The sequence below is a fragment of the Eumetopias jubatus genome, unplaced genomic scaffold, assembly GCF_037043125.1.
Source record: "Eumetopias jubatus isolate StellerSeaLion01/CBP00866 unplaced genomic scaffold, mEumJub1_p1.0 scaffold_4, whole genome shotgun sequence".
In the NCBI taxonomy this organism is placed as follows: Eukaryota; Metazoa; Chordata; class Mammalia; order Carnivora; family Otariidae; genus Eumetopias; species Eumetopias jubatus.
In genome coordinates, this window is record NW_028274810.1 from 95,955,370 (window position 1) to 95,982,034 (window position 26,665).

The 26,665-nt window shown below is 49.1% G+C and overlaps 1 protein-coding gene across 1 annotated transcript in view; it reads right to left on the bottom strand.

Annotated features, from left to right (window-relative positions):
- Positions 1 to 8,432: 8,432 nt before the first annotated feature.
- FHAD1 (forkhead associated phosphopeptide binding domain 1) overlaps positions 8,433 to 26,665 on the bottom strand; it is a 122,225-nt gene continuing 103,992 nt past the window's right edge. The window contains 8 exon segments of the mRNA XM_088022606.1: positions 8,433 to 8,549; positions 12,945 to 12,998; positions 15,611 to 15,691; positions 20,207 to 20,372; positions 20,885 to 21,105; positions 21,537 to 21,629; positions 24,510 to 24,634; positions 25,509 to 25,638. Of these exon segments, the coding sequence (XP_087878732.1) occupies positions 8,433 to 8,549; positions 12,945 to 12,998; positions 15,611 to 15,691; positions 20,207 to 20,372; positions 20,885 to 21,105; positions 21,537 to 21,629; positions 24,510 to 24,634; positions 25,509 to 25,638 (987 nt within the window).

The window sequence follows — 26,665 nt, forward strand, 5'->3', positions numbered from 1 at the left end:
CTACAAGTGCTGGGACTCAGTGCTTATTACAACCCACAGTGAAGCTCTTCATAAAATATCTGACACCCTTTCCCCCCTCCCCACTCCTGAGACAACTTCCTGGAGGAAGGGACCTGTCTGTCTGGGTCCACTTTGGCTCTTCAGTGCCCAGCGTGGTGCGTGGTCCGAGGTACTGCTGGGAAAATGATTGTTGAACGAATGCATGATGGTTTGCTCTGCCCAAGGGCTCAGGATGGACTCGGTATTTTCTCAGTGTCCCCTCTAGAGCATCTGGTGGCCCATTTTTAGCTCTCAAGGTCACGGCCAAGAAAGAGAAGCTGCTAAAATGACACCTCTTTGCACCCACATGACTCAACACAAAACTTAACAGGAGCTCTTAAAAAACAGGCTTCTCGAGTGTCCGTCCCCTACTCCTCTGAGGACAGTGTCAGCGGCATCAGATAAGGAGTGGGGCGGGGTGACCTGCTGGTCCTTGGGCATCAGTGTGGCTCGGAGGTCATTTAGCAGTTCTCTGCTCAGCAGACAAGGTGGAAGAAACAAATCAGAAGGGACCGATCAACACTGAGTGTGACACCCGAGGATTTGGGAAACTGGGAAGGGAAATTGTAAAGTTAGCTCCGTGCAGAGGTAGGCAACGTCAATTCAAAGAGAGAGCACAGTACCTAGGCCGGGGACACCTGACCTAAGGTATTAACTAAAGGAAGCAGGTGACTCTTTCAGGAGGGGGCCAGTAAACCCAGATGCCTGGAGGAAGGGGTGTATCCTGAAGATGTGGTTCTTTCAAGTTCGGTCCTGCAGAAGGCGGGCTTTCCAGCCTCACTGGCGAAACTCCTTTCTGTCCAGATGCAGGGTTCCAACGGTGAGACGTCGTGTGGGTTTCGGGGTTAGGAAGTGGGTTTGAAAATCCCAGTGGGGTGACCTTGGGTAAGTTACTTGACCCTTCTGGCCTCCCTTCCATTGTCTGTAAAATGGCAATAACTATCACCTCCCAGAGCTCTTGAGAGGATTAAATGAAAAAATTTGTGTAAAGTGTTCAGTGTAGTGTGTGGTGCATTGTGAAAGCTCAAAATGCTCTCCGTGATGGAGATGATGATAGTCTGACTTCCTGGGACACGTGGCAAGCAATAGCCGTGCAGATATTAATAATCTAGTCTGGGTGAGAGTTTAACACAGAGATTGGCAAATCTGGCCCACTGACTTTTTTTCTTGAAGATTTTATTTATTTATTTATGAGAGAGAGAGAGAGAGAGAGAGAGAGAGAGCGAGCAGGTGGGAGGGGCAGAAGGAGAGGGAGAGGGGCAAATATGCTCCACGCTTAGCACAGAGCCCCACACAGGGCTTGAACTCATGACCCTGAGATCATGACGTGAACCAAAATCAATAGCCAGACGTTTAACTTACTGAGTCACCCAGGAGCCCCACCACCGACTATTTTTGTAAATAAAGTTTTATTAGGACACAGCCATGCTCATTTGTTTAGATATCATGCTGCAATGGGGCAGAGTTGAGTAATGGCGACAGAGATCCCATGGTCCCTGAAGTGAATGGCCTTTTATAAGAAAATGGGTCTTACTGTCTGGCCCTTTACAGGAAAAGCTTGCCGATCCCATCATCATTGAGTCGTAAATAACCAGCTGGCTTCTGGACTTCCTCGAGGAAAGTGCTATAGTAGAGCAGTTAAGAGTAAGAAGTCTGAGTTCTGACGCTCTCGCTCTTGGGCAAGTTCCTTACCTAGTCATCGCTTTCACGGGTGAAACAGGAGTGAAACACATTGTGAGGACGAAGTGGGATAAGGTCTGGACTGTGCTTAGCACAGTGAGCGTTTAATGGTTGGCAAGGACACTATAAAAAGTTTGCTATTATTAACTATTAAACTTCCTTAGAAAGCCCAAAAAGAGGATGTGAGCATCAAAGGTGAGCTCTCCCGTGCAACATGCCCAGTGAATTAATGATCCCAGCTCCTTCCCAGGAAAGCAGCAGATTGGAACATGAAAGGGGAGCAAACGTCAAGGCCATGAGGTCTAGCACAGTATCATTAGTCCCTGGCGCATAGTAGGCATCCGGTACTTGTTGCCTGAATGAATGAAGGCTGGTTGTTTAACCATAAAAGTGATTTTTCAGTCAGAAAGAGAAATTAAGAAAACAACACATTTATAATTGCACCAAAAATAATAAAATACCTAGGAATACACTTAACCAAAGAAGTGAAAGACTTATATTCTGAAAACTATAAAACATTGAAGAAAGAAATTGAAGATGACACAAAGATATTCCATGCTCATGGACGAGAAGAACACATATTGTTAAAATGTCCATGTTACCCAAAACAATCTATCGATTCAGTGAAATCCCCATCAAAATACCAACAGCATTTTTCACAAAGCTAGAACAAATAATACTAAAATTTTTGTGGAACCACAAAAGACCCCAAAAACCCAAAGCAATCTTAAGAAAAGCAAACCTAGAGGTATCACAATCCCAGATTTCACACTATATTACAAAGCTGTAGTAATCAAATCAGCACGGTACTGGCACAAAAAATAGACACACAAATCAATAGAACAGAATAGAGAGCCCAGAAATAAATCCACGATTAAATGGTCAATTAATCTATGTTAAAGGACGCAAGAATGTACAATGGGAAAAAGACAGTCTCTTCAACAAATGGTGTTGGGAAAACTGGACAGGTACATGCAAAAGAATGAAACTGGACTACCTTTTAACACCCTACACATAAATAAACTCAAAGTGAATTAAAGAGCTAAATGTGAGACCTGAAACCATAAAAATCCTAGAAGAGAGCACAGGCAGTAATCTCTCTGACATCGGCCATAGCAACGTCTTTCTAGATACGTCTACTGAGGCAAGGGAAACAGAAGCAAAAGTAAATTATTGGGACTACATCAAAATAAAAAGCTTCTTCACAGTGAAGGAAACAATCAACAAAACAAAAAAGCAACCTACTGATTGGGAGAAGGTATTCGCAAATCATTTAAAGAGTGAGTATCCAAAATATATAACATATATCACTCATCCTCAGGGAAATGTAAATCAAAACCAAAATGAGATATCACTTGACACCTGTTTGAATGGCTGAAATAAAAAAACACAAGAAATGATAAGAATTGGCAAGGAGGAAAAGGAACCTTGGTATGCTGTTGGTGGGAATGCAAACTGGTGCAGCCACTGTGGAAAACAGTATGGAGGTTCCTCAAAAAATTAAAAACAGAAATACCACATTATCCAAAAAATCTACTACTAAGTATTTACCCAAGGGAAACGAAAACACTAATTCCAAAAGATATTAGTGCTCCTATGTTTATCGCAGCATTATTTACAATAACCAAGATATGGAAGCAACCTAAGCATCCATCAGTGGGTGGATGGATAAGGAAGATGTTGTATGTATATAAACAATGGAACATTATGCTTCCATAAAAAGGATGAGATCATGCCATTTGAGACAACACGGATGGATCTAGAGGGTATTATGCTAAGTGAAATAAGGCAGACTGAGAAAGAAAAAAACCCATATGATTTCACTCAGTAGTGAAACCTAAAAACAAACGAATAAACAAACAAAAAGCAGAATCAGACCTATAAACACAGAGAACAAGCTGATGATTGGCAGAGGGAAGGGGGTGGGGGGTTGGTGAGGTGGGGGAAGGGGAGTGAGAGATCCAGGCTTCCACTTATGGAACGGATAAGTCATGGGAAAGCATAGGGAATACAGTCGTGATACCGTAATGGTGATGTATGGCGACAGATGGTGGCTGCACTTGCAGTGAACGCAGCATAATGTATAGACTTGTCACATCACTGTGTTGTACACCTGAAACTGGTCTAACATGATGTGCCAACTATACTAAAAAAAAAAAAGTGACTCATCAGCCATAAAGTGATTCATCAGGCACCTCTGATTTCTATGATGCTAAGACCACAGTCAGCCGGAAGATAAAATTTCTGCCTCTAATGTCTTAGGGTCTTAGGAATGAAAGCCACATGCTACAGAGGAGAGGACACTCAAAACAGGGGGCCTTCGAACGGTTCCTGCCACAGGATGCAGGCAGAGGCGTTGTGGTGGGCTCCTGGGTAACAAAAGGTTTAAAAACAAAAGCAGGCACGTAGGGTCATGAATTGGCCCCAAATAACTTGGGACACTGAGCACACGGGTGCAAGCAGCACATCTTGATGGAAAAGAGGGCAAGTCTGCCCTCACCTGGCACCCCACCTCCTGCTTCAGGAGAGCCTCAGCTCGAAGAGGAATTCATCAGCATTAGCAGGTTTTGGGTTTCCGCTCATCGTTAGTGTATTGCTTTCATTCCTAAGACCCACAAAAATTGGAAACCACTCCAACTTACCAGGAGCACACTTTGGAATGCAGATCTGGAAGCTATTTTTTTCTGCAGACACTCATGACTCTGGTTTTCACAACAGCAGGCATTGGAGGCTCTGCCAAGCTGCTAGAGAAGGGCATCTTATCTGCAAAGTCACGAATCCAAGTATCCAAATAAGCTACCACTGGCAAGGGTGGAAGGAAGTTGTTTGTCTCAGCTTCTTGGGGGATTGGAAGATTGGGAAGCTTTGGGGGCTGCAGGTACCTTGTTGTACCTTGATACCAACCCAGGGGACAGGCAGCTTCTCAGAACTACCAGTAGAGGCAGTGTCTTAGTAAAGGCCATTTTGGTTGCAAACAACAGAAAGTCAAACCAGTGGAAGCGAAAAAGGGGCATGTATGGGGAAGAAAAAGCCAGTTCCTGACTATCCTGGCTCTTCAACTTTGCTTGTCCTTTGATTCTTTAAGCTTTCTCATTTCCTTTCAATAAACTCCCTTTCTGCTGAAGTGAGACACAGGAGCTTTCTGTTATTTGCAACCGAAGAATCTTGAGCGATACAAAGGGTCCTAGTGGAACCCAAGGGCGGGCACTGAAACTGGCCTTCCCAAAGAAAGAAAGTGAGAACAAGAAAGTCTTCAGGAATCAAGGTGACTAATCTGTGTCACTTGGAATGCCTTCTGCTTCAAATAACAGAAAACTGACTGTGGGTAGTTTGTAAAAATTTGGAGTCCTTCCCAAAATGACTCTGGCCATGTGATTTGCTTTGTTTGATGGGATATTAACAAACACAGGCAGAAAGATTTGGTAAGTATTTGTGCTTTGGGGCTTGTTCTTTCCTGCTGCTCTTGGGAACCTGGGCCCACCACCCTGTGAAAGAGCTTGGTCTAACCTGCTCCTTGATGAGAAACCATGCCTTGCAGAGACAACTGTCCCAGCTGAGGCCTCTCTAGACCAGGATTTCTCATTCTTGGTACTACTGACATTTTGGATCACATATGTTTTTGTTGTGGGGAGCCTGTTCTGTGCACTCTAGTATCCTTGGCCTCTACCCACTAGATGATTGTAGCACCCCACCCCCCAAGTTGTGACAGCCAAAACTGTGGCCAGACATTGCCATGTGTCTCCTGGGAGGCAAAATTGTCCCTGGTGGAGAACCACTGCCTTGACCCAACTTGCCTACCAATGACTGGGCATGTAAATGAGGCCACCTTAAACCATCCAGACCCAGTCAAGCCAGCCCAGACCAGTACAAGTGCCATGGAATCATGGCTTGACCCATGGAATCATGAGAAATAATAAATATTTGTCATTTCCCATCACTGAGTTATGAATGCTTTGTTCTATAGCACAAACTGGTGCACTTGGCTACGGTGGCTTAAACAGGGATTTTTACACAGTAAGAGGTACAGAGGGAGGCATTTCAGGCATGGTACAGAGCTCAGGGATGCTGCCAGGCACCTGCCAGGCTTTGGAGGTGGGCTTCAGCCTCTTGCTTGGTGCCTGGTGATCCCCAAGGTGATTGCTCCAGCTCCAAGCCTGAGCTCCAGGCACGAAAAAGGAGACTAGGCAAAGGGACAAAGGGCAAAATACTTTCTCCTAGTGAAGACTTGCCTTCTTCTTCTTCATCTTCTTTTTTTTTTTTTTTAAGATTTTACTTATTCATTTATTTGAGAGAGAGAGAGAAAGAGAGAGAGATTGAGAGTGCGAGTGGGGGGAAGAGCAGGGGGAAGGAGAGGGAGGGGGAAAGAATCCCAAGCAGACTCTGTGCCGAGCACCGTCCTGATATCAGAACTCTTGAGATCACGACCTGAGCTGAAACCGAGTGGAACACTTAATGCACTGAGCCACCCAGACGCTCCAAGACTTGCTTTCTATTACAGAAGGTAAGCTCTCCCCGGGGCCTTCGCTTATGCGTCATTGGCCGAAACTGAATAACATGGCCACAGCTCTAGCTGCAGGAGAGGCGGGGCAATCAAGGTGTCTGGGCGCCAGCCCATACAGTAGAGGAGGGTGATGACTAAGGGGCTTGCAGTATCTGCTGCACTCTCTCTCTGGGAGTCCTCGTCTCTTGTCTTTCTTTTTGAGTATCTACCCTACCCTTCTCTTTCTGAAGACTGGCTTTTGATTCTCCAAGCACACATGGGGAAATGGCCACCCCAGCCCTGGAACCGCATCAAGACTCTCATCAAGGACCTGGGTGGCATCCCAGTGGCCAGCTTTCAAATGCCAAGGGCAAAGACGCTGATTAGCCCAGACTGAGTTAGAAGAGGAAGCTGATTGGTCTGGTTTGGGTCGGGTATGTACAACTCAGCCAATCAGGTTTGGCCAAGAGAGCAGCGTGAGGTAGGGCAAACCTGATTGGTGAAGGTGGTGGTGGTGCATTCTCAGGGAAAAGGGGGCGTGGCTGAGGAGACACTGTCAAAATGATATACCTAGTTTGAGGAGCGGAGAGAAGAAATTGCCATCATGGGTTTTAAGGTTGATAGGATAAAAATTGACACGTCCTTGGAAGATGTAAAATACAGTGGAGTCACACGGGCATTGTATTTGACTTTTGCAATTGCAAATATACATGTTCGATCAACAAAAAACATCTTTTTGCACACGATTTGGCTTCCAAACACGAGCCAGCTACCTGAACGGCTGCCTAACTAAGTGATCTTTTCTGGTGCTGGAGAAAAACTTGCTGTTTTGGACTTTGGGGATATGGTACAGTATTGGTAATACCATGATGTTCTTTATGGATATTTTCCAGGGTTTTCAAGAGTGTTTTTAAGGTCAGGTAATGCGCACTTTTCTCACTGACTTTAGATCCTAGCCCTGTGTAAAATGTACCTTCAATGGAATATCACACCAAGAACTTTTCCTATTTCCTTCTAGTTTTAAAGATTTTTTTTCTTTTAAATTTATTTATTTGACAGAGAGAGACACAGTGAGAGAGAGAACACAAGCAGGGGGAGTGGGAGAGGGAGAAACAGATTACCCGCTGAGCAGGGAGCCCAATGCGGCGCCCTGGTGATCCCCAGGACCCTGGGATCATGACCTGAGCCGAAGGCAGACCCTTAACGACTGAGCCACCCAGGCGCCCCTCCTTCTAGTTTTAATCAGTATAAAGAATCCATTTGGTTTTAAGATAGCAAAATATTTTTATTGTGGCTTTTTAAAAATAAAAAAGAAACGATATTCATGACTTCTGGCTCTTCCTCCCATTTTGTTTGGCGGTCCTGGCCACACCAGAAAGGCAAGGGGACCGATGGACGGGGAGAGGGCAGGACCCGGGAGCAAGAATGAGGGTCTCTACAAACACGGTGATAAAGGGGTGTGTCCACCTGGGCAGCGTGTGCTCTTCCGGGACCGGGTACTAGGGTCTGTCCTGCTCAGGAGGCTGGCGCCTGAACCCCTCATGCAGCCGAATGGGCAGGATGGGATGGGAGTCAGAAACTGGGTTCCGGACCCAACTTTTGAATTTAGTGATTCATGATTTTAGACAGGCAATTTAACCTCTCTGGACCTTATCTTCTTCATCTGTAAAATGGGGATCAGAATACTATTTACTTCCCAGGGTTTGGGGGAGGATTAGGTGAGAAGCATTTTGAAAATTGCAGAGTGCCACATAAATGTCAGTCATTATGATGGAAGCAATAAGATGACTAGGCATGCTAAATTTATTATAATAAACTTAGATATAAATGTGCTCTACCATGGCCTCAGCCTTGGCCCCGAGGCTGCCATTCTGTCCTGTGGCCCCAGTATACATCTTCGGTTTTGCCAGTGGTGGGTTTCTTGCAGTTCCACGGAGGTGGATGTGTGGGTACGTCACAACTCAGATGTGGCGCCACATAATTGTGTCCCCCAAGCCTAGGAGCCTGGGCTTGAAACTTACATTCTCCGCATGTGCACATCTGTAAGTAATTCTAAAAAGAACGTCTATTCCTGCATGCTCCATAATACAGCATTGTGCAAACACCAGTCTAGGCAGCAACATACTAGGGTAACAACCTTTAAAGTCCTATAAAAGCGTCTTAGTATTTTGACACAGAAGAGTCACCCACGTGACTCACAGAGGATCACGCAAGGCCCGATGGGATGACATTTCTAGCTCCTGTTACCAGGCTTAGAAAACAGAAGGCTCTGGCTGGATTGGCTGGATGTGTCTTTCTTCAACGTCTCCCTCTCTTGGTCCATCTTTGGGGCGGCTTTTCTGGATCCAACCTTCAATGAACAAGAAAAAACAAACGCACAAACTCTATAATTGTGGCAAGATCCCAAAATGTTCCACTCAAATGATTTTTTTTTTACTCAAAATAAAATGTTTGCTGTAAAAAAATTATATATTTATAATTATAGAGAGAGAGGAGAAGGGAGGGAGAGAGAGAGAGAGAGAGAGAGGGATGCGTATTTTAGCTTTAGAAGCTAAAATGATCCACAATTATCCCACTACCCAAAGGTAAGCATTATGACTGTTGTGGTGTACATGCTTCCAGATACACAAATAACAGTTTCCCTTTTTACATTTTTGTGCTTTTGAAACTCGGAGCTTCTTATGCTGGGCATATTCATTGTGATGGAGTTTCTTTCTCCTCGAAAGCTCTTACTGAGCTGTGTGTGTCTTCTGTCTAGGGTCTAGGCCCTTTCCGAGCACCGCCCCTCCGTCTCCCAGCCGCCCCGAGTGTGACGCTATCCCTGGTCACAGTTGATTGGATACTTGGCACGGGCTGTGCTTTGCATATGATCGCGCCCAGGATTTGGGGTTATGGGCTCTGAGATGCTACTCGCTCCCTGGGCTGGTCCTTTAAACGGCGGGGTGGTGAGGTCATCTCTTGCAGTGGGATAACTGGAGAGAGAAGAGATGAGCCGGTACAGGGAGACGCAGAGAAGGAATACGGTATATGAGCATGTGTGTGTGTGTGTGTGTGTGTGTGTGTGTGTGTGTGTGTGTGTGTGTGTGAGCTGATGCCCGGGACCTGGGACTTACCAGTTCTCTTTAGAGGCGGGAGCCTCTTTCAGCCCTTCGTTCTCATGACACATGGATTCCTGTACCCCCTATAAACACACCCCTCCCTGTTTCTGAGCAGGTTTCCCTTAGTTGCAACCCAAGCATCTCCCTCTCACACTCTTCTGCACATACATGGGATCATAATTTGCATGTTTCTTTCCAACAGGCTCCAAATCCAGCCCTACTTCCTGCAAGTGTTTGACTCCAGTCACAAGGTCACATACTCCTGGGGGTGGGGTGGGAGGGTTGGAGAGGGCTGGTGGGTCGTCAGGTTTGAGCTTGGCCACTTACTGCATGACTCTCGGTTTCCTCATCTGTCAAATGGGACCAGAATACCCATCCTGGCTTCCTCAGGAGAAGATTCAGGGTGGATTTTATTTTATTTTATTTAAGATTTTATTTATTTGTCAGAATGGGAGAGAGAGGGAATACAAGCAGGGGGAGCGGCAGGCAGAGGGAGAAGCAGGCTCCCTACTGACCAAGGAGCCCGATGCGGGACTCGATTCCAGGACCCTGGGATCATGACCTGAAGCCAAGGCAGACGCTTAATGGACTGAGCCTCCCAGGCGCCCCTCTGGGTGGATTTTAAAGGAAGGGACTTCTAGGACCATCTCTTGAGCTCTTTTCACTTAGGAGGTCTGTGCCAGTGGCTGACAGGGGATCTTGAAGGTGATTTGAGACTGCATCCAAAATCATTTCAGGGTGAGAAGGGCTAGCTTCTCTACACAAGCTTACCAAGTAAATCTGGGTCGGAATGCCCAGTGAAAATGAAAACAGACAGCATATGTCAAAAAAGCCTCCCCCAAACCGCCTTCCCTTTATATCCCTTTTTATTTGATTTTCCATAAAATTGCTGGCTGTGGGTGGTTCCCAAATTCCAGTGCCCTGACCTGTCGTGAAGTCGGCCATCAGGGTCGGAGCCAGGGAGTTGGTTAAAAATAAAGAGTGCCTGGTCCCGGCATCTCTACGTCATTACAGAGAGAGAGGAGGAGGGAGGGAGAGAGAGGCCGACCCGTAGGTCGGCCGGGAGCTTGGGGTAGCAAGCGCCTCAGAGCAAGCAAGCTTTGCTCCACTTTTGGAGTGACAAGGTTGGGGAAAGCAGAAGGCAGAGGGATGACCGGGGAAGAGAAGGACACTGGAGCAGTTTGGGGGAAGGGCTGGGAAGGCTTGCAGCACCCTTCCTGAACAGGGACCGCAGGTGAGCACCATGCCTTAGGCTTCTGTGTCTGGGAACCACACGCCTCACCCTTGAAATGAAAGGTCCGGGCTAGGGGCGCCTGGGTGGCTCAGTCGGTTAAGCATCTGCCTTCGGCTCAGGTCATGATCCCAGGGTCCTGGGACCCAGTCCCGCATCGGGCTCCCTGCTCAGCGGGGAGCCTGCTTCTCCCTCCGCCTCTGCCCCTCTCCCCCACTCGTGTGCTCTCTCTCTCTCTCTCTCTCTCAAACAAATAAAGACTTAAAAAAAAAAAAAAGAAAGAAAGGTCAGGGATAGAAGCTGGGCCATTAAATGGCGACACCCAGGGGGAGATGAACTCAGGACACACTGGAGTGGCTGCTTGAGGGGACTGCAAGCTCCAGAAAGTCCCCTCCCATTCCCACCCAGTCTCAGGGCTGTTTACGTCACTCCTCCTGGGGAGGCCTCTCCTGGCCCCTGGACTGAGTGAGTCCTTGTGAAATCTGCTCCTGAACTCAGGCAACTGACCTTTGTTCCCAAAGCATTGTGTGCCAGGTAATTATTGAACCATCACTGTATTTACTGAAAAAAAAAATGTCCAAGAATGGAAGCTAGAAAGGCAGGGGATTTCGTGTGTCTCTCCTTTGATTTAAGCCTGCGTTGCTCCCCCTTGTTCTCATTATTGTCCTGCACTAAGGAGCCTCCTCAGACTCCCATTTCTTAGTTGCTCCCGCCCCCATGAAATTTTAATATGACAGATATGTGTGTGCTTTAGACATTACAAAAATAATTTTCGCCCTCTCAGGGGTGGTCCTGCCCCCACTGAGAATTCCTGATTGAACCCCAACGCCTGGACAGTACCTGCGATGTTGTAGGTTCTCAGTAACTATTCCTGGAATGAATGAGGGCTGCTAGGACAATACCTTTTTGTCCACCCCTCCATCCCCCCTGCTGAGGGCGGCCTGTGGCCTAGACTAGGTCGCCAATAAATACTTGTTAACTAGAAGATGTTCCCCCTTAGCATACAACTCCCAAACAACTATAAATGCCTTTTAGCTGCAATAGAAATCAATATACAATCACTGAAGGGCATTAGGAAGGACAGAAAACAAAAACCCAGAGGCCCTCAAAGAGGGAGGAGGCACCATTTCTGAGGCTCGCTAGGGATGGAGACTCTTTATGAGAGGGCAAGAATGAAAAGCAGATTTTACATGTCCTGTTTTTTTCACGGTGCTCACGGCGACTCCTTCCCTCTAAGGACTCAAGGCACACTGTAGAGAAAGGGGACGCCCAAGCCGCACTTCGTAAGGACCATGAAGACCTTTCTGTACCGAGGAGATCCTAGACACCAAACCTCTAAGCTTGGGCTCGGGGTTTGGGAGAATGGCAAGCTCACGCTTTGCTCTTAGCCGGAGCACCATCTGCCACATTCTGTGATGCCCAGAGGCGGCCTGAAATTCCGGGGAGCTCCACAGCTCAGAGAAGCACAAGGTGCCTACAACATCTAGGGCCCATCCTGGCATCGCCTCTGTTATCTCACATTCCCAGGTGGTCCTCAGACAAGCCCTCCCTGCAGGGCGGTTCCTGCCTGCTCCTGGCTCAACCCCGTATATGGGTGAGTAAGTGACAAACCTCCCACTCATTCCCACTTGGCAGGCTGGCGAAGGTCTCAGAGGACACTCTTTCCTCTTCACATCCTGCTCTGGGTAGTAACCACCTTCCAGAATTAGAAAAAGGGTGTGGGTTGAGAAGAGGCTTCTGTTTTCCCAACATGTCCCTTACCTAGAATATCTTCGTTTTTTTTAATGATAATTTTGTTGCCTCGGAATTATTGTGGCCTTTTATCAAACTCGAATATGGCTCCTGTTTCCCATTTCACTGCAACGCGTTTAGCTTTCAAGCTTCCTGAGAGCTCACCTCTACTTTCTGCAAAGTGGGAATGTGGTTGGGTCAATTCCAGTTCTAGGGTTGAATTGTGAATGGCAATGTTTCAACATGTTTAAAATTTCGGAGTCTTGATTCCCAACTCTTAAAAAAGAGTGTTCTAGAGGATGCTTCCTTGTAATTCAAGAGAAAACGCATCCGAAATGTATCAGGTTTAGTATCTGGAAGTTGGTTACCTAAAGGAGGGGAGAGGCAGGGCTCACCTGGGTGGGTGTCCAGATCTGCAACGGGTTCCAGCTCCCTTATTTAGCTGTACGGCTCTAGACAAATAACGTAAAGTCTCTGAACTTCAGACACCTCCTCTGCTAATGGAGGATTAAAACAATACGTACCCCTAGTGTTGTTGTGAAGACTGAATGAGATATAATGCCTGTCGAGTGCATAGCTCTGTGCCTGGCACGTACTAAACGCTCAGTACATAACAGAGGGGGTATTATTGTCAACCTGGGTTTCCTGCTGACGTCCTACTGTTTTCTTTCTCCTTCTAGCTTACCTGGGGACTTGAATTCTGCATCTTGTTCTTCACTGTCTCTACAAACATTCGCCTCTTGAATACAGAAGGAATATTGACAACATTTAGCTTATGTTCTTCTTTCCCTTTTGCATCAGAGAAAAGTGTTTTTATTTTTTTTTCTCCCTCCACTTTCAGATGTTACCCATTTGGATGAAATGTTGGGCTTTCCTAGGGATGGGGGGGCGCGGTGAGGATGTGCTTCTGCAGAAGGGGGCCTGGTTTTCAGGTGCTGCTCTACTGTCCTGCTGAGCTCCTTAGGGATCTCTGCTCCGGATTCCAGAGGAATCTGAGAGGAGGAGCCTTGTCAAGCAAGGGTCCCTGGAGGATTATTGCAGTCCTCTTGGGGGACAAATCAGCTTTGGGTGGAAGCAGAGCCTCCCAGATCAACAGAAGAAGATGAAGACGCGGGTTTCTACCCAGCATCCCAACGCCCGGGGAATGATGAAGCCACAAGTGGCTGGCTTCCCTGTCAGGGACGGCGGGCACCTGCTTGGGAGCCAGCATCATGGCAAATCTGGAGCTTGCCCTTCCCCTGGGGGTTGATGACTGTTGCTGATCCTGGTCTCCTCGAGACCCTGCACCTTTGGACAGTTCGCTGAAAAAAGAGCATGTCCTAGGCATGCTGGGCACATGACAGTGAGAGCGGGCTAGGCCTCCCTCACAGACTGACACTCCAGCAGGTGATGGTGCAGTGGTGTCAGGAAGAGGGTGTCTCTCAGAGAGTCCCGAGCCTCTGCGGGAGGCGCTAACCAGCCGCCTACAGGGGCTGGGGAAGTAAAAGCAGTGGGTGGAGTGAGCTGGGTGGGGAAGGCGGCAAACCCACAAGCCCAGTGCTTTTCTAAGGGGCCTAGAAGATGGTGGTTGCGAGACTATGGGCCTAGAAGCCCCAGATCTTCCAAGTTGCACAGAGAAGCTGGACATCCAGAGTATTTTGTGTAAGTGCCCTGTTTGGAAATGTTACTTAAAAAAAGACCCCCCCCCCAAAAAAAAAGAAAACCCGTGAGCCAAATGAAATGCTGGGCTGCCATTTTGTGACATGTTCTTCAGAGCCTACCCTCTTGGCTTCCAGTTGGTGCTCAGTACAGAGTTGTTGGTGGGGTTGCCAGATGAAATACAGGATGCCCTGCGAAATTTGACTTCTAGAGTGGAAAGAAATAATTTTTTTTTAGTCTAAGTATGTCTCATGAAATATTTGGGACATACTTATACTGAATAACTGTTGTTTATCTGAAATTCAAATTTAACTGGGCATCCTGTTTTGTTTTGCTTGTCCTTAGCTCTGGCAACTCTATTGGGTATTCACAAAAGTCATGGAGGGAGTGAGCAGGGAGGCCCCAGCTTGCCATCTTTTGGAGAGGGCATGGGTATTTGTCTCTTCCATTCCCGCAGAAGGGTGCCAACGTGCCCTTACAGTAACTGTCTAAGAAGGCTGAGGGGCCTGTAGTTAACTGAATTGCCCTCTGGGCATTTTTCACTGAGAAGGCCTTGGGCCTGCAGCCTCTCAACATTTATCACAGGCTCAGTTGAGAGGAGCTAAGCTTAGAAGACAGTCACCAACCAAACTCCAGGATAATTGTAAAGCAGGACTTTTTAAACCAGCAACCTCCCATCCTTCCCCCCCACCTCCCCCCGACCCCCCCCCCCCCACCGCAGTAGATTTAAGCAAAATCCCGTGAGGAACTTGGAATATAAAACAGATAAAGGAGAACTTTTCCTGGGGAAACAGGGTCTTTGTGTGTGTGTGGGGGGGGCGCGTAGGGGGTATGTTGAGAGTCACACTCTTCCATGGCACCCAGGGGCTCCAGGGAACCCCAGTTTGAGCATTGCTCCAAAATATCTTCCTTGGATTAAATCCCATCAGTGGATGGCTGAACACTGAAGGGCACAGATCCTGGCCCCCGCACACCTGCTTTTCCTGAACTTTCCTGAACTCCCTGGGCTGTAATGACACCAGCCTGTCTCAAGAGCTGTCCTCAGACATGGCCCAGCCAACACTACGCTGTTCTTCTCAGAGATGTTATTCATTATATCACACAGTGTCCTCTCTAGTGGAAAATCCAGTACCGTCCTTATTCTCAGAACACTTCCGAGCATTGCACCCATTGTATCTCCTGGACACTGTGAGCTCTGGGTTTTCCAGATCCCACTGGCTGCCAGAAAGCCCAGTCAAGTGTGCTTTCCCCCTTGGCAGGTAAGAAGGTCAGTAGAGTTGGCACCTTCCTCCTCACTCCTGGCTCCATTTTGTGCCTACTTTCCTCCCCTTCTTGTACCCACTTATTTCGCTCTTAGGGCAGGGGTTCCTGGGGCTCCCACTTCTCTCTTCTTTTCTTAGGACCTGTCTCCAAGTCCCCAGATCACTCAGTGCCTAGGGTGGTTGTTTAGCCAAAACTACACTTGCCTGCCCTCCGGGGCTTTACCTCCGGATAGTGGGTTGGATGCTTGCCTGTCTCTTAGGTTCATTTGCTCAGACTGCACGCAAGGGAGGGGCAGGGGCTGGGGTTGGGGGAGGGAACCGGGTGGGGGTGGAGGTGTGTGGGTATTCCTGGCAGGGCACCAGCTGGCTTCTATACCCCACCGGGTTCTACCCTTTGAACCTACTGTATCTATCTTGTGTCCGGCTGCGACATCAGAAGACCTCTCCATACCTGCCTCTCTTTCTCTTTGAAGGAACAGTTGCAAGGTGTTGATTCTTTTGCATTTCTCTGTTCGCGATCCTCTAAACGTTCCTGAGTGAAAATATTAGGCGAGCAAGAGAGCGTTTAGTGTGACCTGTCCTGTTTCGTTCTGGGACACACCTCCGAGGTTTCTGGGAGCCACTGGGGCGCACTGGAATTGGTGGGCAGAGGATGAAGGGCGGAGAGGGTCGCCATCCTCCCTCCACCCGCTATAGCGCCCTCACCACATTTTACTTTCTCATGCTTGCGGGGGCCAAAGAGCGCCGAGCACCCGTTCCCATCCCACACACCACCGACCGGTTCCTAGGTCTCGGTCAAAATCCCGCAAGTGGCACTGAGGAAACCTGGATCTCGCGAATGCTTGGGCCCAAGAAAATTTTGGAAAATCGTGATTTAAATAAGATAGTGATGATATCGATGATGTATGGGCGCTTGTATTGAGTAGTTCTGGGTGCGAAAGAGCTTGTACCGGGCTCTGCTTGAAGCGAACGCACTGAGGGAGGAGCCGCCTTGACTCTCGCCTTCCAGACAAGGGATCTGAGCTAATTAAGCGCCGGGACGGTCCAGCCCCGCCCCCCGCCGACACCACCTGGCAACGCTGTGGCCACGCCCCTGGGCCAGGCTTTGATTGGCTGGAGGTTTGATTGGCAGGAGAACTGAGGGGCTTTCCCCAGCCAGACTCGAGCCTTTCTCACGCTTGAAGCCCTAAGAAAGGGCCAGGATGGGGAGTGCGTGCTTCCAAATGGCAGCTTCTGTGCACTTAAAAATTTCCTAGTGAAAATAACAGCTTTAACCCATTCACAAAAGTATCTGAGCTCTTGTTGGCCGTAGCCCGAGCTGTATTCACCAACTATAAAGTAGAGCTTCGCAAAAAAGCCGCTGGCTCCAGGCGGTCCGAGAAAGCGTCTTGGGGTTGGCCGCCGGTGTCAGCCGGCAGGGAGCTCTCTGGAAGAAACGCAGGCCTCGCCCCACCCGTCCAAAAGTTGTCCTTTCTCTCTCCCAGGGTAACCACGCTTGCCAGGCACCGGGCTCTGTCGGCATTATGTCATTTAACCCTCTCGGGTCCCCCCGTTGTTATCATTTTTGGTGGTTGTTGTGCAGGACTCTGAGATACAAGGCGTGACCCACTTTACTCGGGGTCACTCGGGGCCAGAGGTGGGGCTTAAACCCTCTTTGTTTGACTCCAGAGGCCGCCTGTGAACTCTTGAGAGTCACAGCTGCCTTATCTAGGGATGGGGGCACTGGATGAGACTGAGCACAGCCTGGGCCACGGTCATTGTCCCTCTGTCGGATGGAGGGAGCGCCAGCGCCCCCCTCCCCCACCCCGCTGTGAACTTCCTAAGTTCACAGCTGATAACCACAAGGTTCTCTGTGAACGCCCAGCACTGAACTTTTTCCGGCATTTTGTATCCAGTCTCATTGTCACAGCTAAAGGTATGAGTGTGGAAGTATGAATCCAGGAAGTTCTGCCTGGTGAAGAGATGTTCAAACCTTCAAACTAAAACATCTTTTTTTTTTTTTTTTTTTTTGAGGAGGGTACTGGTCGGGAAGCTCAAGGGTAGTAATTTCATTAACTAGTGGTTCAACCACTTCTCTATGAATGGGTGAACTTTGATACATGAGACTGGAAACATTAAGGCTAGAAAGGGAGGAGCAGAGAGCAACAGGTGTGCAGAAGTGGACTGGAGTCGGGGAGGGCAGCAGGCCTGGGGTGGGGGGGGTAGTCCCGTTTCTGCTGCTGCGCAGCCGGGTGCCGCTGCCCTCTGTCAGCCTCTCTGAATGGGCGGCCGGGTGCCAGCATTCCTTGCAGGGTTGATGGGAGAGATGAAGCACGTGCAGTGTGGAGCAGGTGCCTGCCACTCGGGAAGGGTTCAGTAAAGTCAGCACTACTATGATTGTGGCTGTGGTTTTTCATAATCTTTCCCTAAATTGTGAATTCCCAGAATTTGAACATTCCCAGGTCCCACTCTTCTGGGGACACAGACGCAGGGTCAACTTGGCCATTTTAGATCCTCCTGCACAGAAGGATGTCTAGTGCCCAACAGGCTGGCACAGCCCTTGCATTGTGTATGAATGAGGCAGCTCGTGAATAATGCATGTAGAGCCTGATTATGTAAATCCTCAGGTTTTCTTACATTTTTAGCCAGCACATGACAATGGCCTTTTTGGGGCCCTTTGCTGTCCCATTCTGTGGTCTGGTGTTTCTGTTTTGGGGACTAGCCTGCCAAGTCCTAGGGCGGGGTGGGGGGGGCACCTGAGGGAGGGGTGAGCTCTCCAGAGGGCACATCAAAGGAAAAGTCAGCTCTGTCACTGGCCCAGCTCTCCCTGACTTTGCTGGTATGAAAGGAGATGGTCCTTTGCCTGAAGCCTGTGATGTTTAATTCAGAGCCATGGATGCTAGAAACCCCGCATCTGAGGCTCCCTCAGAGCAGGGTGGCTGCTTTCATTTCTAGGGCTACAAGCGGTGGAGCCTGTTGTCTGGAAGGTTTGCAGGATGGAGGAGGGCAGGTTCCTGCAAGAACTTATCTGACCAGTGCCTCCTAGTTGGGGAGGAGGGCACCCTTCTATAGCCTTCTATGGCTTGACCTCCTTAGAGCTTATGCAGGCAACACGTACACACACACACACACACACACACACACACACATACATACAAATATACACACAGAAACACACAGCGCACACGCGCATGCACTTCTATATACTTGTACGCATACAAGCATGCGTGCACAAGCACACAGCCTGAGTCAGGAGCACTAACATTTACAAGGAGAAGTATGGGGCGAGGCCAGCACAGAACACAGGAACTATGGTCAGTGGTCCCGGGGCCAGGTCTAGGTTCTGTTTACCAGCTACGGTGTGAACTTGGGCAAGTCTCTTAACTTTCTGAGGCTCAGTTTCCTCATCTGTAAAACGGGGGTCATCATAGCTACCAGGCTGGGCTACCAAGGCATTAGTAACCCCAATCAGTGCTGCAAAGCGCGGGGGGAGCCCCATGCCTATAGATGGTCATGAGATGGCCGTTATGGTAATTTTCCTTGTTTGCCTGATCTTTCTTAGTCTTGGGACCTGCTCTACCTCCGGCAAGAGTTAAGAATGAGGGAGAGTCTGGTTTGGAAATGAATGCGGGAGTGAGGGGTTATGGGTGTAACCTGCGGAGAAGACAGGACAGCCCCTCTGCCGACCACGGGACAGGCCCAGGTCTGCTGGGGAGCTTCCGGAGCGCTCGTCTGGGTGCTGGTCACGCGTGCCCGGCTGTCAGCCACACCTCTGCTGCGTCTGAGGCAGAGCTTGCCTGAGCCACCACATGTGCAGGCTTCTGGCCACATGGAGGAGAGCGGCGTCCACCTGCCGAGTGCCAGGCCCTGGGCAATGCTTTAGAGTGTCCCTCTAGGTGTCCCTCACCTCCCGAAACCACATGGCCCGTGAGTTCACACTGCAAGAGCTTGGACAGGGAGAGTACCTGCCTCATGTGCAGTCTTCCCAACAACCCTGCAGGGCACCCGCGGTCAGCTCCTATTTACCGGTGAGGAAGCAAGCCTCAGAGAGGCGACCGGACTTGCATGAGGCCACAGGGTTAGTAAGTGGAAGGGGGCGGAATTTGAACCCGGGACTGACTCCTGTGCCATGTGACAGAGGAGATAACAAGGTGAGAGGAGGAGGGGGCTTGTGGCTGGATCACCAGCCCGAGTCTCCAGTCTTGGTTTCTCAAGGCAATGCTACTACCAAGTTCATGCTGGGAGGCAGTTCTCTCCTCCTCCCGCCTTTCCTCTGGGGTTCCCAGAGCCTGAGCCTGGGGTGCACACCCGCCCATGCCTCTGCTGGACACACTCAGATTCTCCTTTGCAACTCAGCGTAGATGTCATCACTTGGAAAGCACTCCCCAAATGCTCTGGGCTGGCTGGGTGCCTGCCCCTGGATGACGCAGCCTGAGCACCCATTAGACAGAGACTTTAAATCCTTAAATCAGCCTGGAGTCAGTTCTTTACCCCTCTGTTGTGCACTAAAGGACGTCCTTTAAGGATCTTCAGGGACATCCTTGAATGGATGGATGGATGTCCTTGAAGATCCTTAAAGGACGTCCCTTAGTGCACAACAATCGGGTAAAGACCTGACTCCAGGCTGATTTAAGGATTTAAAGTCTCTAACGGGCGCTCAGGCTGCGTCATCCAGAGGCAGGCATCATCCATCCATCCATCCATCCATCCATCCATCAAATACACTCAGACTAGTGAACCCAAATCTTTATTCACAGATGGCTTGTTCATCTATGTATCCCTACCACCTAGAAGAACAATACAAATGCAAACAATAGCTACAAAGATACACAGGAGCTAGAGAGTGAGTTTCAGAGAGGTTAAGGAATCCACCTGGGATGACAGAGTAAGTGGTAGAGCTAGGGTCTGAAGCTAAGTGTGTCTGATGTTAAAGCTATTCTGCCACCTCCCTTTGCATCAGTAAATGTGTTCTGTGCTGCCCGGACCCCCAAGCCCTCACTTTGCTGTTTTCTAAAGGGGACCAAGGGGCTGCAGCCTCTGAGGTTCTGCCCCAAGCAAGACCCCTCACCTTCTGCTGCCGGATGGCCCTGTTGATTCTCTTCTCCTGGCGCAGCTGGTGCTCTGTGCGCCCCAGAGCCTCCTTCAGCAGAGCCTTCTCTTCCGCCTCTTTGTAGATGTTGTCTTCCAGCTTTGCCACCTGCGACTGGTACATCTGCACGGACACTTTGCTCTGCCTGAGCACACAGGACAGACACAGGCTCTTTTCCCCATCCTCTTTCTCATCCATGTCCCCAACCTGGGAGAGTCTCAGAATACTTCCGTCGGCGGCTAACTTAGTGGCAAGCAGATTTAGGTCATAGAGGAGAGAATAAATAGCTCATCGGGTGCCTAAGTGTAGTAGGAGGGTATGCTGCCAGACCCACCCCCCCCCATTTCCCAGGGAGGGTGTAGGGGAACAGAGGCCACTAGAATAGGGTGAGCTATGGGAAGTACAGATGGTGAGTCCTAAGTCAAAATGCACACAAGGTGCAGCTTGTTTGTGGAGAGAGAGACAGAACGAACACTGAGCACCTCAATCACTGCTTTCTCACGGACAGACTCGCCTCTGTCGGGCCCTAGTCATCGCCCCCTGCGCCCCCCGCCCCCAAGGTCTCTCTGCCTGCCCTGGACCCGGGTCTGCTGCTGCCCCGAGGTTCAGCCGCGAGAACAGACACCTGGTCCTTTCTGCGGGGGCCACCGGCGGTACCTGAGCTGTTCTATGTCTTTTTCATATCCTCTCAAAAGCTCCTCTTTTCTCTCCAGCCGGTTCTTGAGTTGGGTGATCTTATCAAACACCAGATCGAGGTCTCTTTGTCGGAGGTGGTTGACTCTCTCTCTCTCTTTTGCAGAGAGGTATTTCATGGATATGTGACCGGACATGTCCTTGATGTTCATCAGACTCCCGAGCGTTTTGCTCATGTCCATGTACTACGAGGAAAGCGTTTGGCAGATGAGAGGCCTGGCCCAAGGCTGCTGGTGGCTGCTTTGAGGAAGCCAACATCTAATTCTGTGTCGTTCATTGTCTACAATTGCCGAGAACACACCCATGCTTGGGAGCGAGTGCCACTGGGCTTTCAGTAGGACTTTCATTTACTCCACATCCCTTTATGCTATGCCTTCGTGAGAACCAGGAGGAAAAGTGACAACAGACATAAACATTCATTCTAACTACCTAGGTTTTCAAGGAATTGGACTATGTAATGTCTGACCCATGCTGGGAGAGTAGATGGATCTTGCAGAGCTATTATTACAAGTAAATATGCGTGTGAGGCTGATGTTTAGTTATACTCCCTGGTGGTTAACGATGACTGTGGGGGACCCAGCTTTGGACAGGAGGGGACGGTGCTGTAGGTACATACCAGCTTTTCACTGAGATCTAAAGCCTCAGCTACATCCATTTTCCCTGACTTTTCCATGGCTGGGATGGCTGAGTTGGCAAGGCCATTCTGAGGCTGAAATAAAAAAGAAGTGAAAACTCTCTTGGCATGCCGTTGTGAATGTCTGCATCCTGGAGATAAAACACCGTAGTTATCGAAGATTGACTTGAGAGACTTGATTTTCCTTTCAGTTCCTGACCAGCCCGTCTGATTCCTCTGTCAACTGCTCTCTGGCAACTCTGCTCCCACCCTTCAGAACATGACTCTCACTTGCCTTGTTCTCTGGTTACTTACTGTCTTCCCTCTGGACCAGTGGTTCTCAGTCAAGGGTGATTTTGTCCACCCTCCCCTCCATGCCCCAGGACCTTTGTCAATGCCGGGATACATTTTGGTTGTTGCAGCTGGAGGTGGGGAGTGCTACTGGCATCCGGAGGGTGGAGAGCAAGGATGCTGCTAAACATCCCACAGTACATCAGATGGCCTCCCAAACAAGGAATTACCTGGCCCAAATTATCAGTACTGCTCAAGTTGAGAAACCCCAGTCTAGAGGACAAGCTTCATAAAAACAGAGGTCGTGTTGCTTTTGCTCACTATTCCATTTCTTGTGCCCAGCATGGCACCTGGCACACAGCGGGCAGAGAAAATAGCTTTCCTCCTTTTATTAAAGAATCTCAATTTTAGGCAACAGAAACTATACCGTACATATACACCAAATTTGGCCAAACCTTCTCCTAGTGCTGGAACCTGCTGGGCGAGCATCCCTTCAGACCCACTGCCGAAACAATGCCCAGTGGTGTTCACAGCTGTACCCTCAGTAACACCCTCTCAGCCAGCTGGCTGCTGAAAGTCCCTACTGACCGTACGGAAGAGCCACCGGACAGATCAGGGAGTCTGGAAGACCATAAATAACTGTAATAAACCTCCCTAAAAAGCAAACTGGGTTTTAAGTGCTCACCCCGAGCGTCTCTTGGCCCATAGCATTTGCTGGCACCCCACTGTAAGCCTCTGAGATTAAAAAAACCCAACTACAAAAACATAAAGGCTCAGAAAGTGACTGTGATAGATAAGCGTGAGCTATTTGTCTCTCCGTCTACAGTGCTGAGTGTGAAGGAGGGGATTTGAGGATGACAGAGCCTGAAGTACCACTCAGCGTCTCCAGCCCTGGGCGGTGTCCTCTGTACCCTGCTCCGGGTTCCCCTTCTTTTCCTGATGGAGGGTCACCTAAGGCAGAATCTGGTGGATGAGGTTTAATCACACAGTCCCCACGTCCTCTGCAGACTAGCAGGGAGCTAGACACAGTCCTGGGTCCATCAGTCATTATGCTGTGACCTTGGGTGAGGTACCTGACCGCCTGAAGTCCTAACTTTTCTTATCTGTAGAATGGGGATCATGACAGTAACTCCAACAGAAGGCTGCTGTGAGGGCTGAATGATAACAGGCTGAATGATAAATGGTAGCTTAGCTCAGTGCCTGGCACACGGCAAACACTTAATAGATGTCAGCGAGCCTTCCTCCTGCTCCTTCTCTTCTTTTAGTTTGCATTATTGCCAGCCTTGGAGGACTGAGCTCTTCCGAGAGGGTTGGGGGCTCTCCTGCTCTGGGGTGGTGGTGGTGGCATAGGGTCAGTGCTAGGGTGAAGGTAAATCTTGGGAAGCAGGTCAGGATATGGCCAGCTGAGTTCCCCGCCCGGAGACTGTCTCTCCACTTCCAACCTCGGAGAATGAGGGCTTATCCAGAAAGCCAGCACATTCCTGAAGACTCACATCCCTAGCAAATGTCTAGAAAAATGGTGCAGGAGAATGTTGGTACAGATAGGATGACTTTGTTCCGTGGTCTAAAAGCCTCTGCGTGGAGGGGAAGAACGAAGGAGAGTAAGTCGGAGGGGGAGACGAACCAAGAGAGACGATGGACTCTGAAAAACAAACTGAGGGTTCTAGACGGGAGGGGCGTGGGGGGATGGGTTAGCCTGTTGATGGGTATTAAGGAGGGCACATTCTGCGTGGAGCACTGGGTGTTATGCACAAACAATGAATCATGGAACACTACATCAAAAACTAATGATGTAATGTATGGTGATTAACATAACAATAAAAAAATAAAATAAAATAAAAGCCTCTGCGTGGTGTAGATCCAGCTGTGGCAGCAAGCCACGCCCAGCGGATCCCGTGATTGACCGTGACCCGAGTGGTCCATTGTCAGGTGTCAATCAGGCACCCATCAAACATCCATTTAGGGTACAGGGCACCTTCAACGTAACAGTCAAATCACTTCTGAAAATCCTAGCAAATAAAACTATTTCCCTTAAGAGAGGAAGGGTTTCTTGAGTGACACTATCTAAATACTATTAAGCAATCATAACAGCTATCATTTATTAAGTGTTTGCTCTGAGCCAGACGCGGGGATCAGCACTTAAACCAGCCACTTCTAGGTTCTCACCAGTGCGCAGCTGGGCAGAGGAGGCCCAGAAAGGCTAAGATTCCACCCGAGGTCTCACGGATGGCGGGGCTGGCATTCGGACACAGGGCCCTCTGACTCTAGAACTTGCGTCCTCTTAATCAACCCTCCAGCTGCTCTTTATGTGTTCACGCTTCTCAGTTTGCCGTGCAAAGCAAACTTCAGGCAAACTCATGGCATAATGTTAAAAATTAGCCTGTTGAATATTTTCTGCAGGATATAACACATCGTGTGAAAAGGAGGGCCCACCAGAGATTGTTCTGGACCGGTGTCAGTGCAATGATTTAACACGCTGGGCACAAATGGAGAGCAACCTCTCTGTTCAGACATGGGGCTGCCGGTTCGCCAAAGCCTCGAGCTGGTGGCGCAGACGCTGGCCTCCCAGGGAGGCCTGGCCCCAAGCCACTGACGTGTGAGGCCGTGCCGGGGCACCTGGCTAGTGTCTGCCCTCACGCCCACCCTCTCCACGTGTCACCGCAGAGAGAAACTTTCTTTGGTTACCGCTCCGATCTCTATTCTTGAGAGAGTTGGCAAATCAGGTTTTGCGTCCAAGAATTTCTGGACATTTTTTTCCATTCTGACCGTCTTTAAGTCTAGATAGGATTCAGTCAGGTGGTCCTTATGATCTATAAAATAAATGAGAGTCAAAAGAAAGGGTCAGGAAGAAGTTATTGCATGTAATAATCACAGGTGCTGGGGTGCCTAGGTGGCTCGGTTGGTTAAGCATCTGACTTCAGCTCAGGTCATGATCTCAGGGTCCCAGGATCGAGCCCGGGTCGGGCTCCCCTCTCAGCAGGGAGTCTGCTTCTCCCTCTCCCTGCTCGCCCCCCCTCCCCAGTTCATGCCCATTCTCTCTCTCTCTCTCTCTCAAATAAATAAATAAAATCTTAAAAAGAAATCACAGCTGCAGTTTACTGGACCTTACTGCAGGCCAGTGCTGATCTCCACCACCCTCCCTTGGCAGGTGAGAAATAGGCCTAGATAGGTAAATGGCTTGTCCAAGGTCACACACAGTTAGTAGGAGGCTGGGGCCCCGCAGGAGCCAGTGCCGAGACACGGAGGGTGAACTTTCAGCCACAGGAACCAGGCTGGAACTTGAACCCTGGCTTCTGGGGCTTAGCCCAGCACTGCCCCCACCCCCAGCAACAGGTGCGGTGTCTTGAAAACGTTATCCCTTCTAAACGGAGTATCCTAGGAGGTTCCCAAGGCTGATCCTTGCACTGTGAGTCCATGACAAAGTTCCCACCAGGCCACAGCGAAATCAGAAAAAGGTCAATGTAGTGAGTTTTTCATGAAATCCCATTTATTTAAGATCAAGGCTTGCCCTTGACTCTGAGATCATGCCTGCCATCTTTCCTTGTATGACAATGTCCTTTCGGCTATGAAGTGATGAGACAGAAGACGGTGGTCCTGGCCAATGTCAGTGCCCAGAGTGACCTCTAGAGTCTGGGGCTCAGGGCTCTGAGCCGGGAGAGGGAGACCAGCAGGGAGGGAACTTACTTGATGAGCAGACCTTCTCAAGCTCCTTAATTCGCGCACGCAGTTCAGACAAGGCCTTTTTCTGACGCTGAATGATTTCCTCATGTCGGGACCCTTTGCACTTGGCCCCTAGATCACTGAAGGATTGTTCCTGTGGCCAGAATGGTATAGAGGACAGCTTTAACAGGGGTCAGAATCTCTCTCTTATAGTCCAAGAAACATGTACAACTCATGACTAGCAGAGACCCTGTCACTTAGTACCTTGGAAGCTACTGTAAGGGGCTCAGCGCAGAAGGAATTTAAATTTTTCATTTCAAATATAAAGTCACATCTAGGAAGACTTCCAACTTTCTTACCTACTTAGCATATCTATAAATAAAACCCCCCCTCTATGTTCCCTCTCTGTGTTTTATATTTTCTTCTAATATTCTTCTAAGCTTGGGTTTCCATTTGTTGTCATTTGGGTCTTGTCTCAGAATAATCACATCAAATTCTGCTCTAGGAGGGGGCATTTTTAGATAAGAACACATAGTACTTTCTTCTTGACTGGAAATAGGGATGGCTCCTCAATATTTGCTAGGGAGAATTTGATAGATTGGGTCATGGTTGGTCTGGAGAAAGGAAAACCTTCCTCCGAGACTTCTGGAGGTTCTACTGTCCAGCAGAACTTTCCGGGATGAAGGAACGGTTCCACTTCTTGCACCATCCAATATGGCAGCCACCAGGCACAGAGCACAGAGCTAGCGTAGGGCTTATGAAGGGCATAGACAACGAGAGGTCTTCTCTATCTTTTAAGGGTCATGCCCACCTTTCAGATTCAGAAGAACGCAAGGTTCCATCTTTCAGGAAAATTCCCAGACACATAAAAATTTGCATACAGGGGCGTCTGGGTGGCTCAGTTGGTTGAGCGTCTGACTTTCGATTTTGGCTCAGGTCATGATCTCAGGGTCCTGGGATCGATCGTGCCCCGCATCGGGATCCGCACTCAGTGGGGAACCCGCATGAGGATTCTCTCTCTTCATCTCCCTCTGCCCCTCCCCCCTGCTCTCTCTCTCTCGAATAAATAAATCTTTATAAAATTGGCATACAGATTCTGGAGGTTCAGGGCCCCCCTGAAGCCCAGTAATGAACTCTATGCATCACACGGGCTCTGTGAGAACAAAGTCTTTGTCTCCATT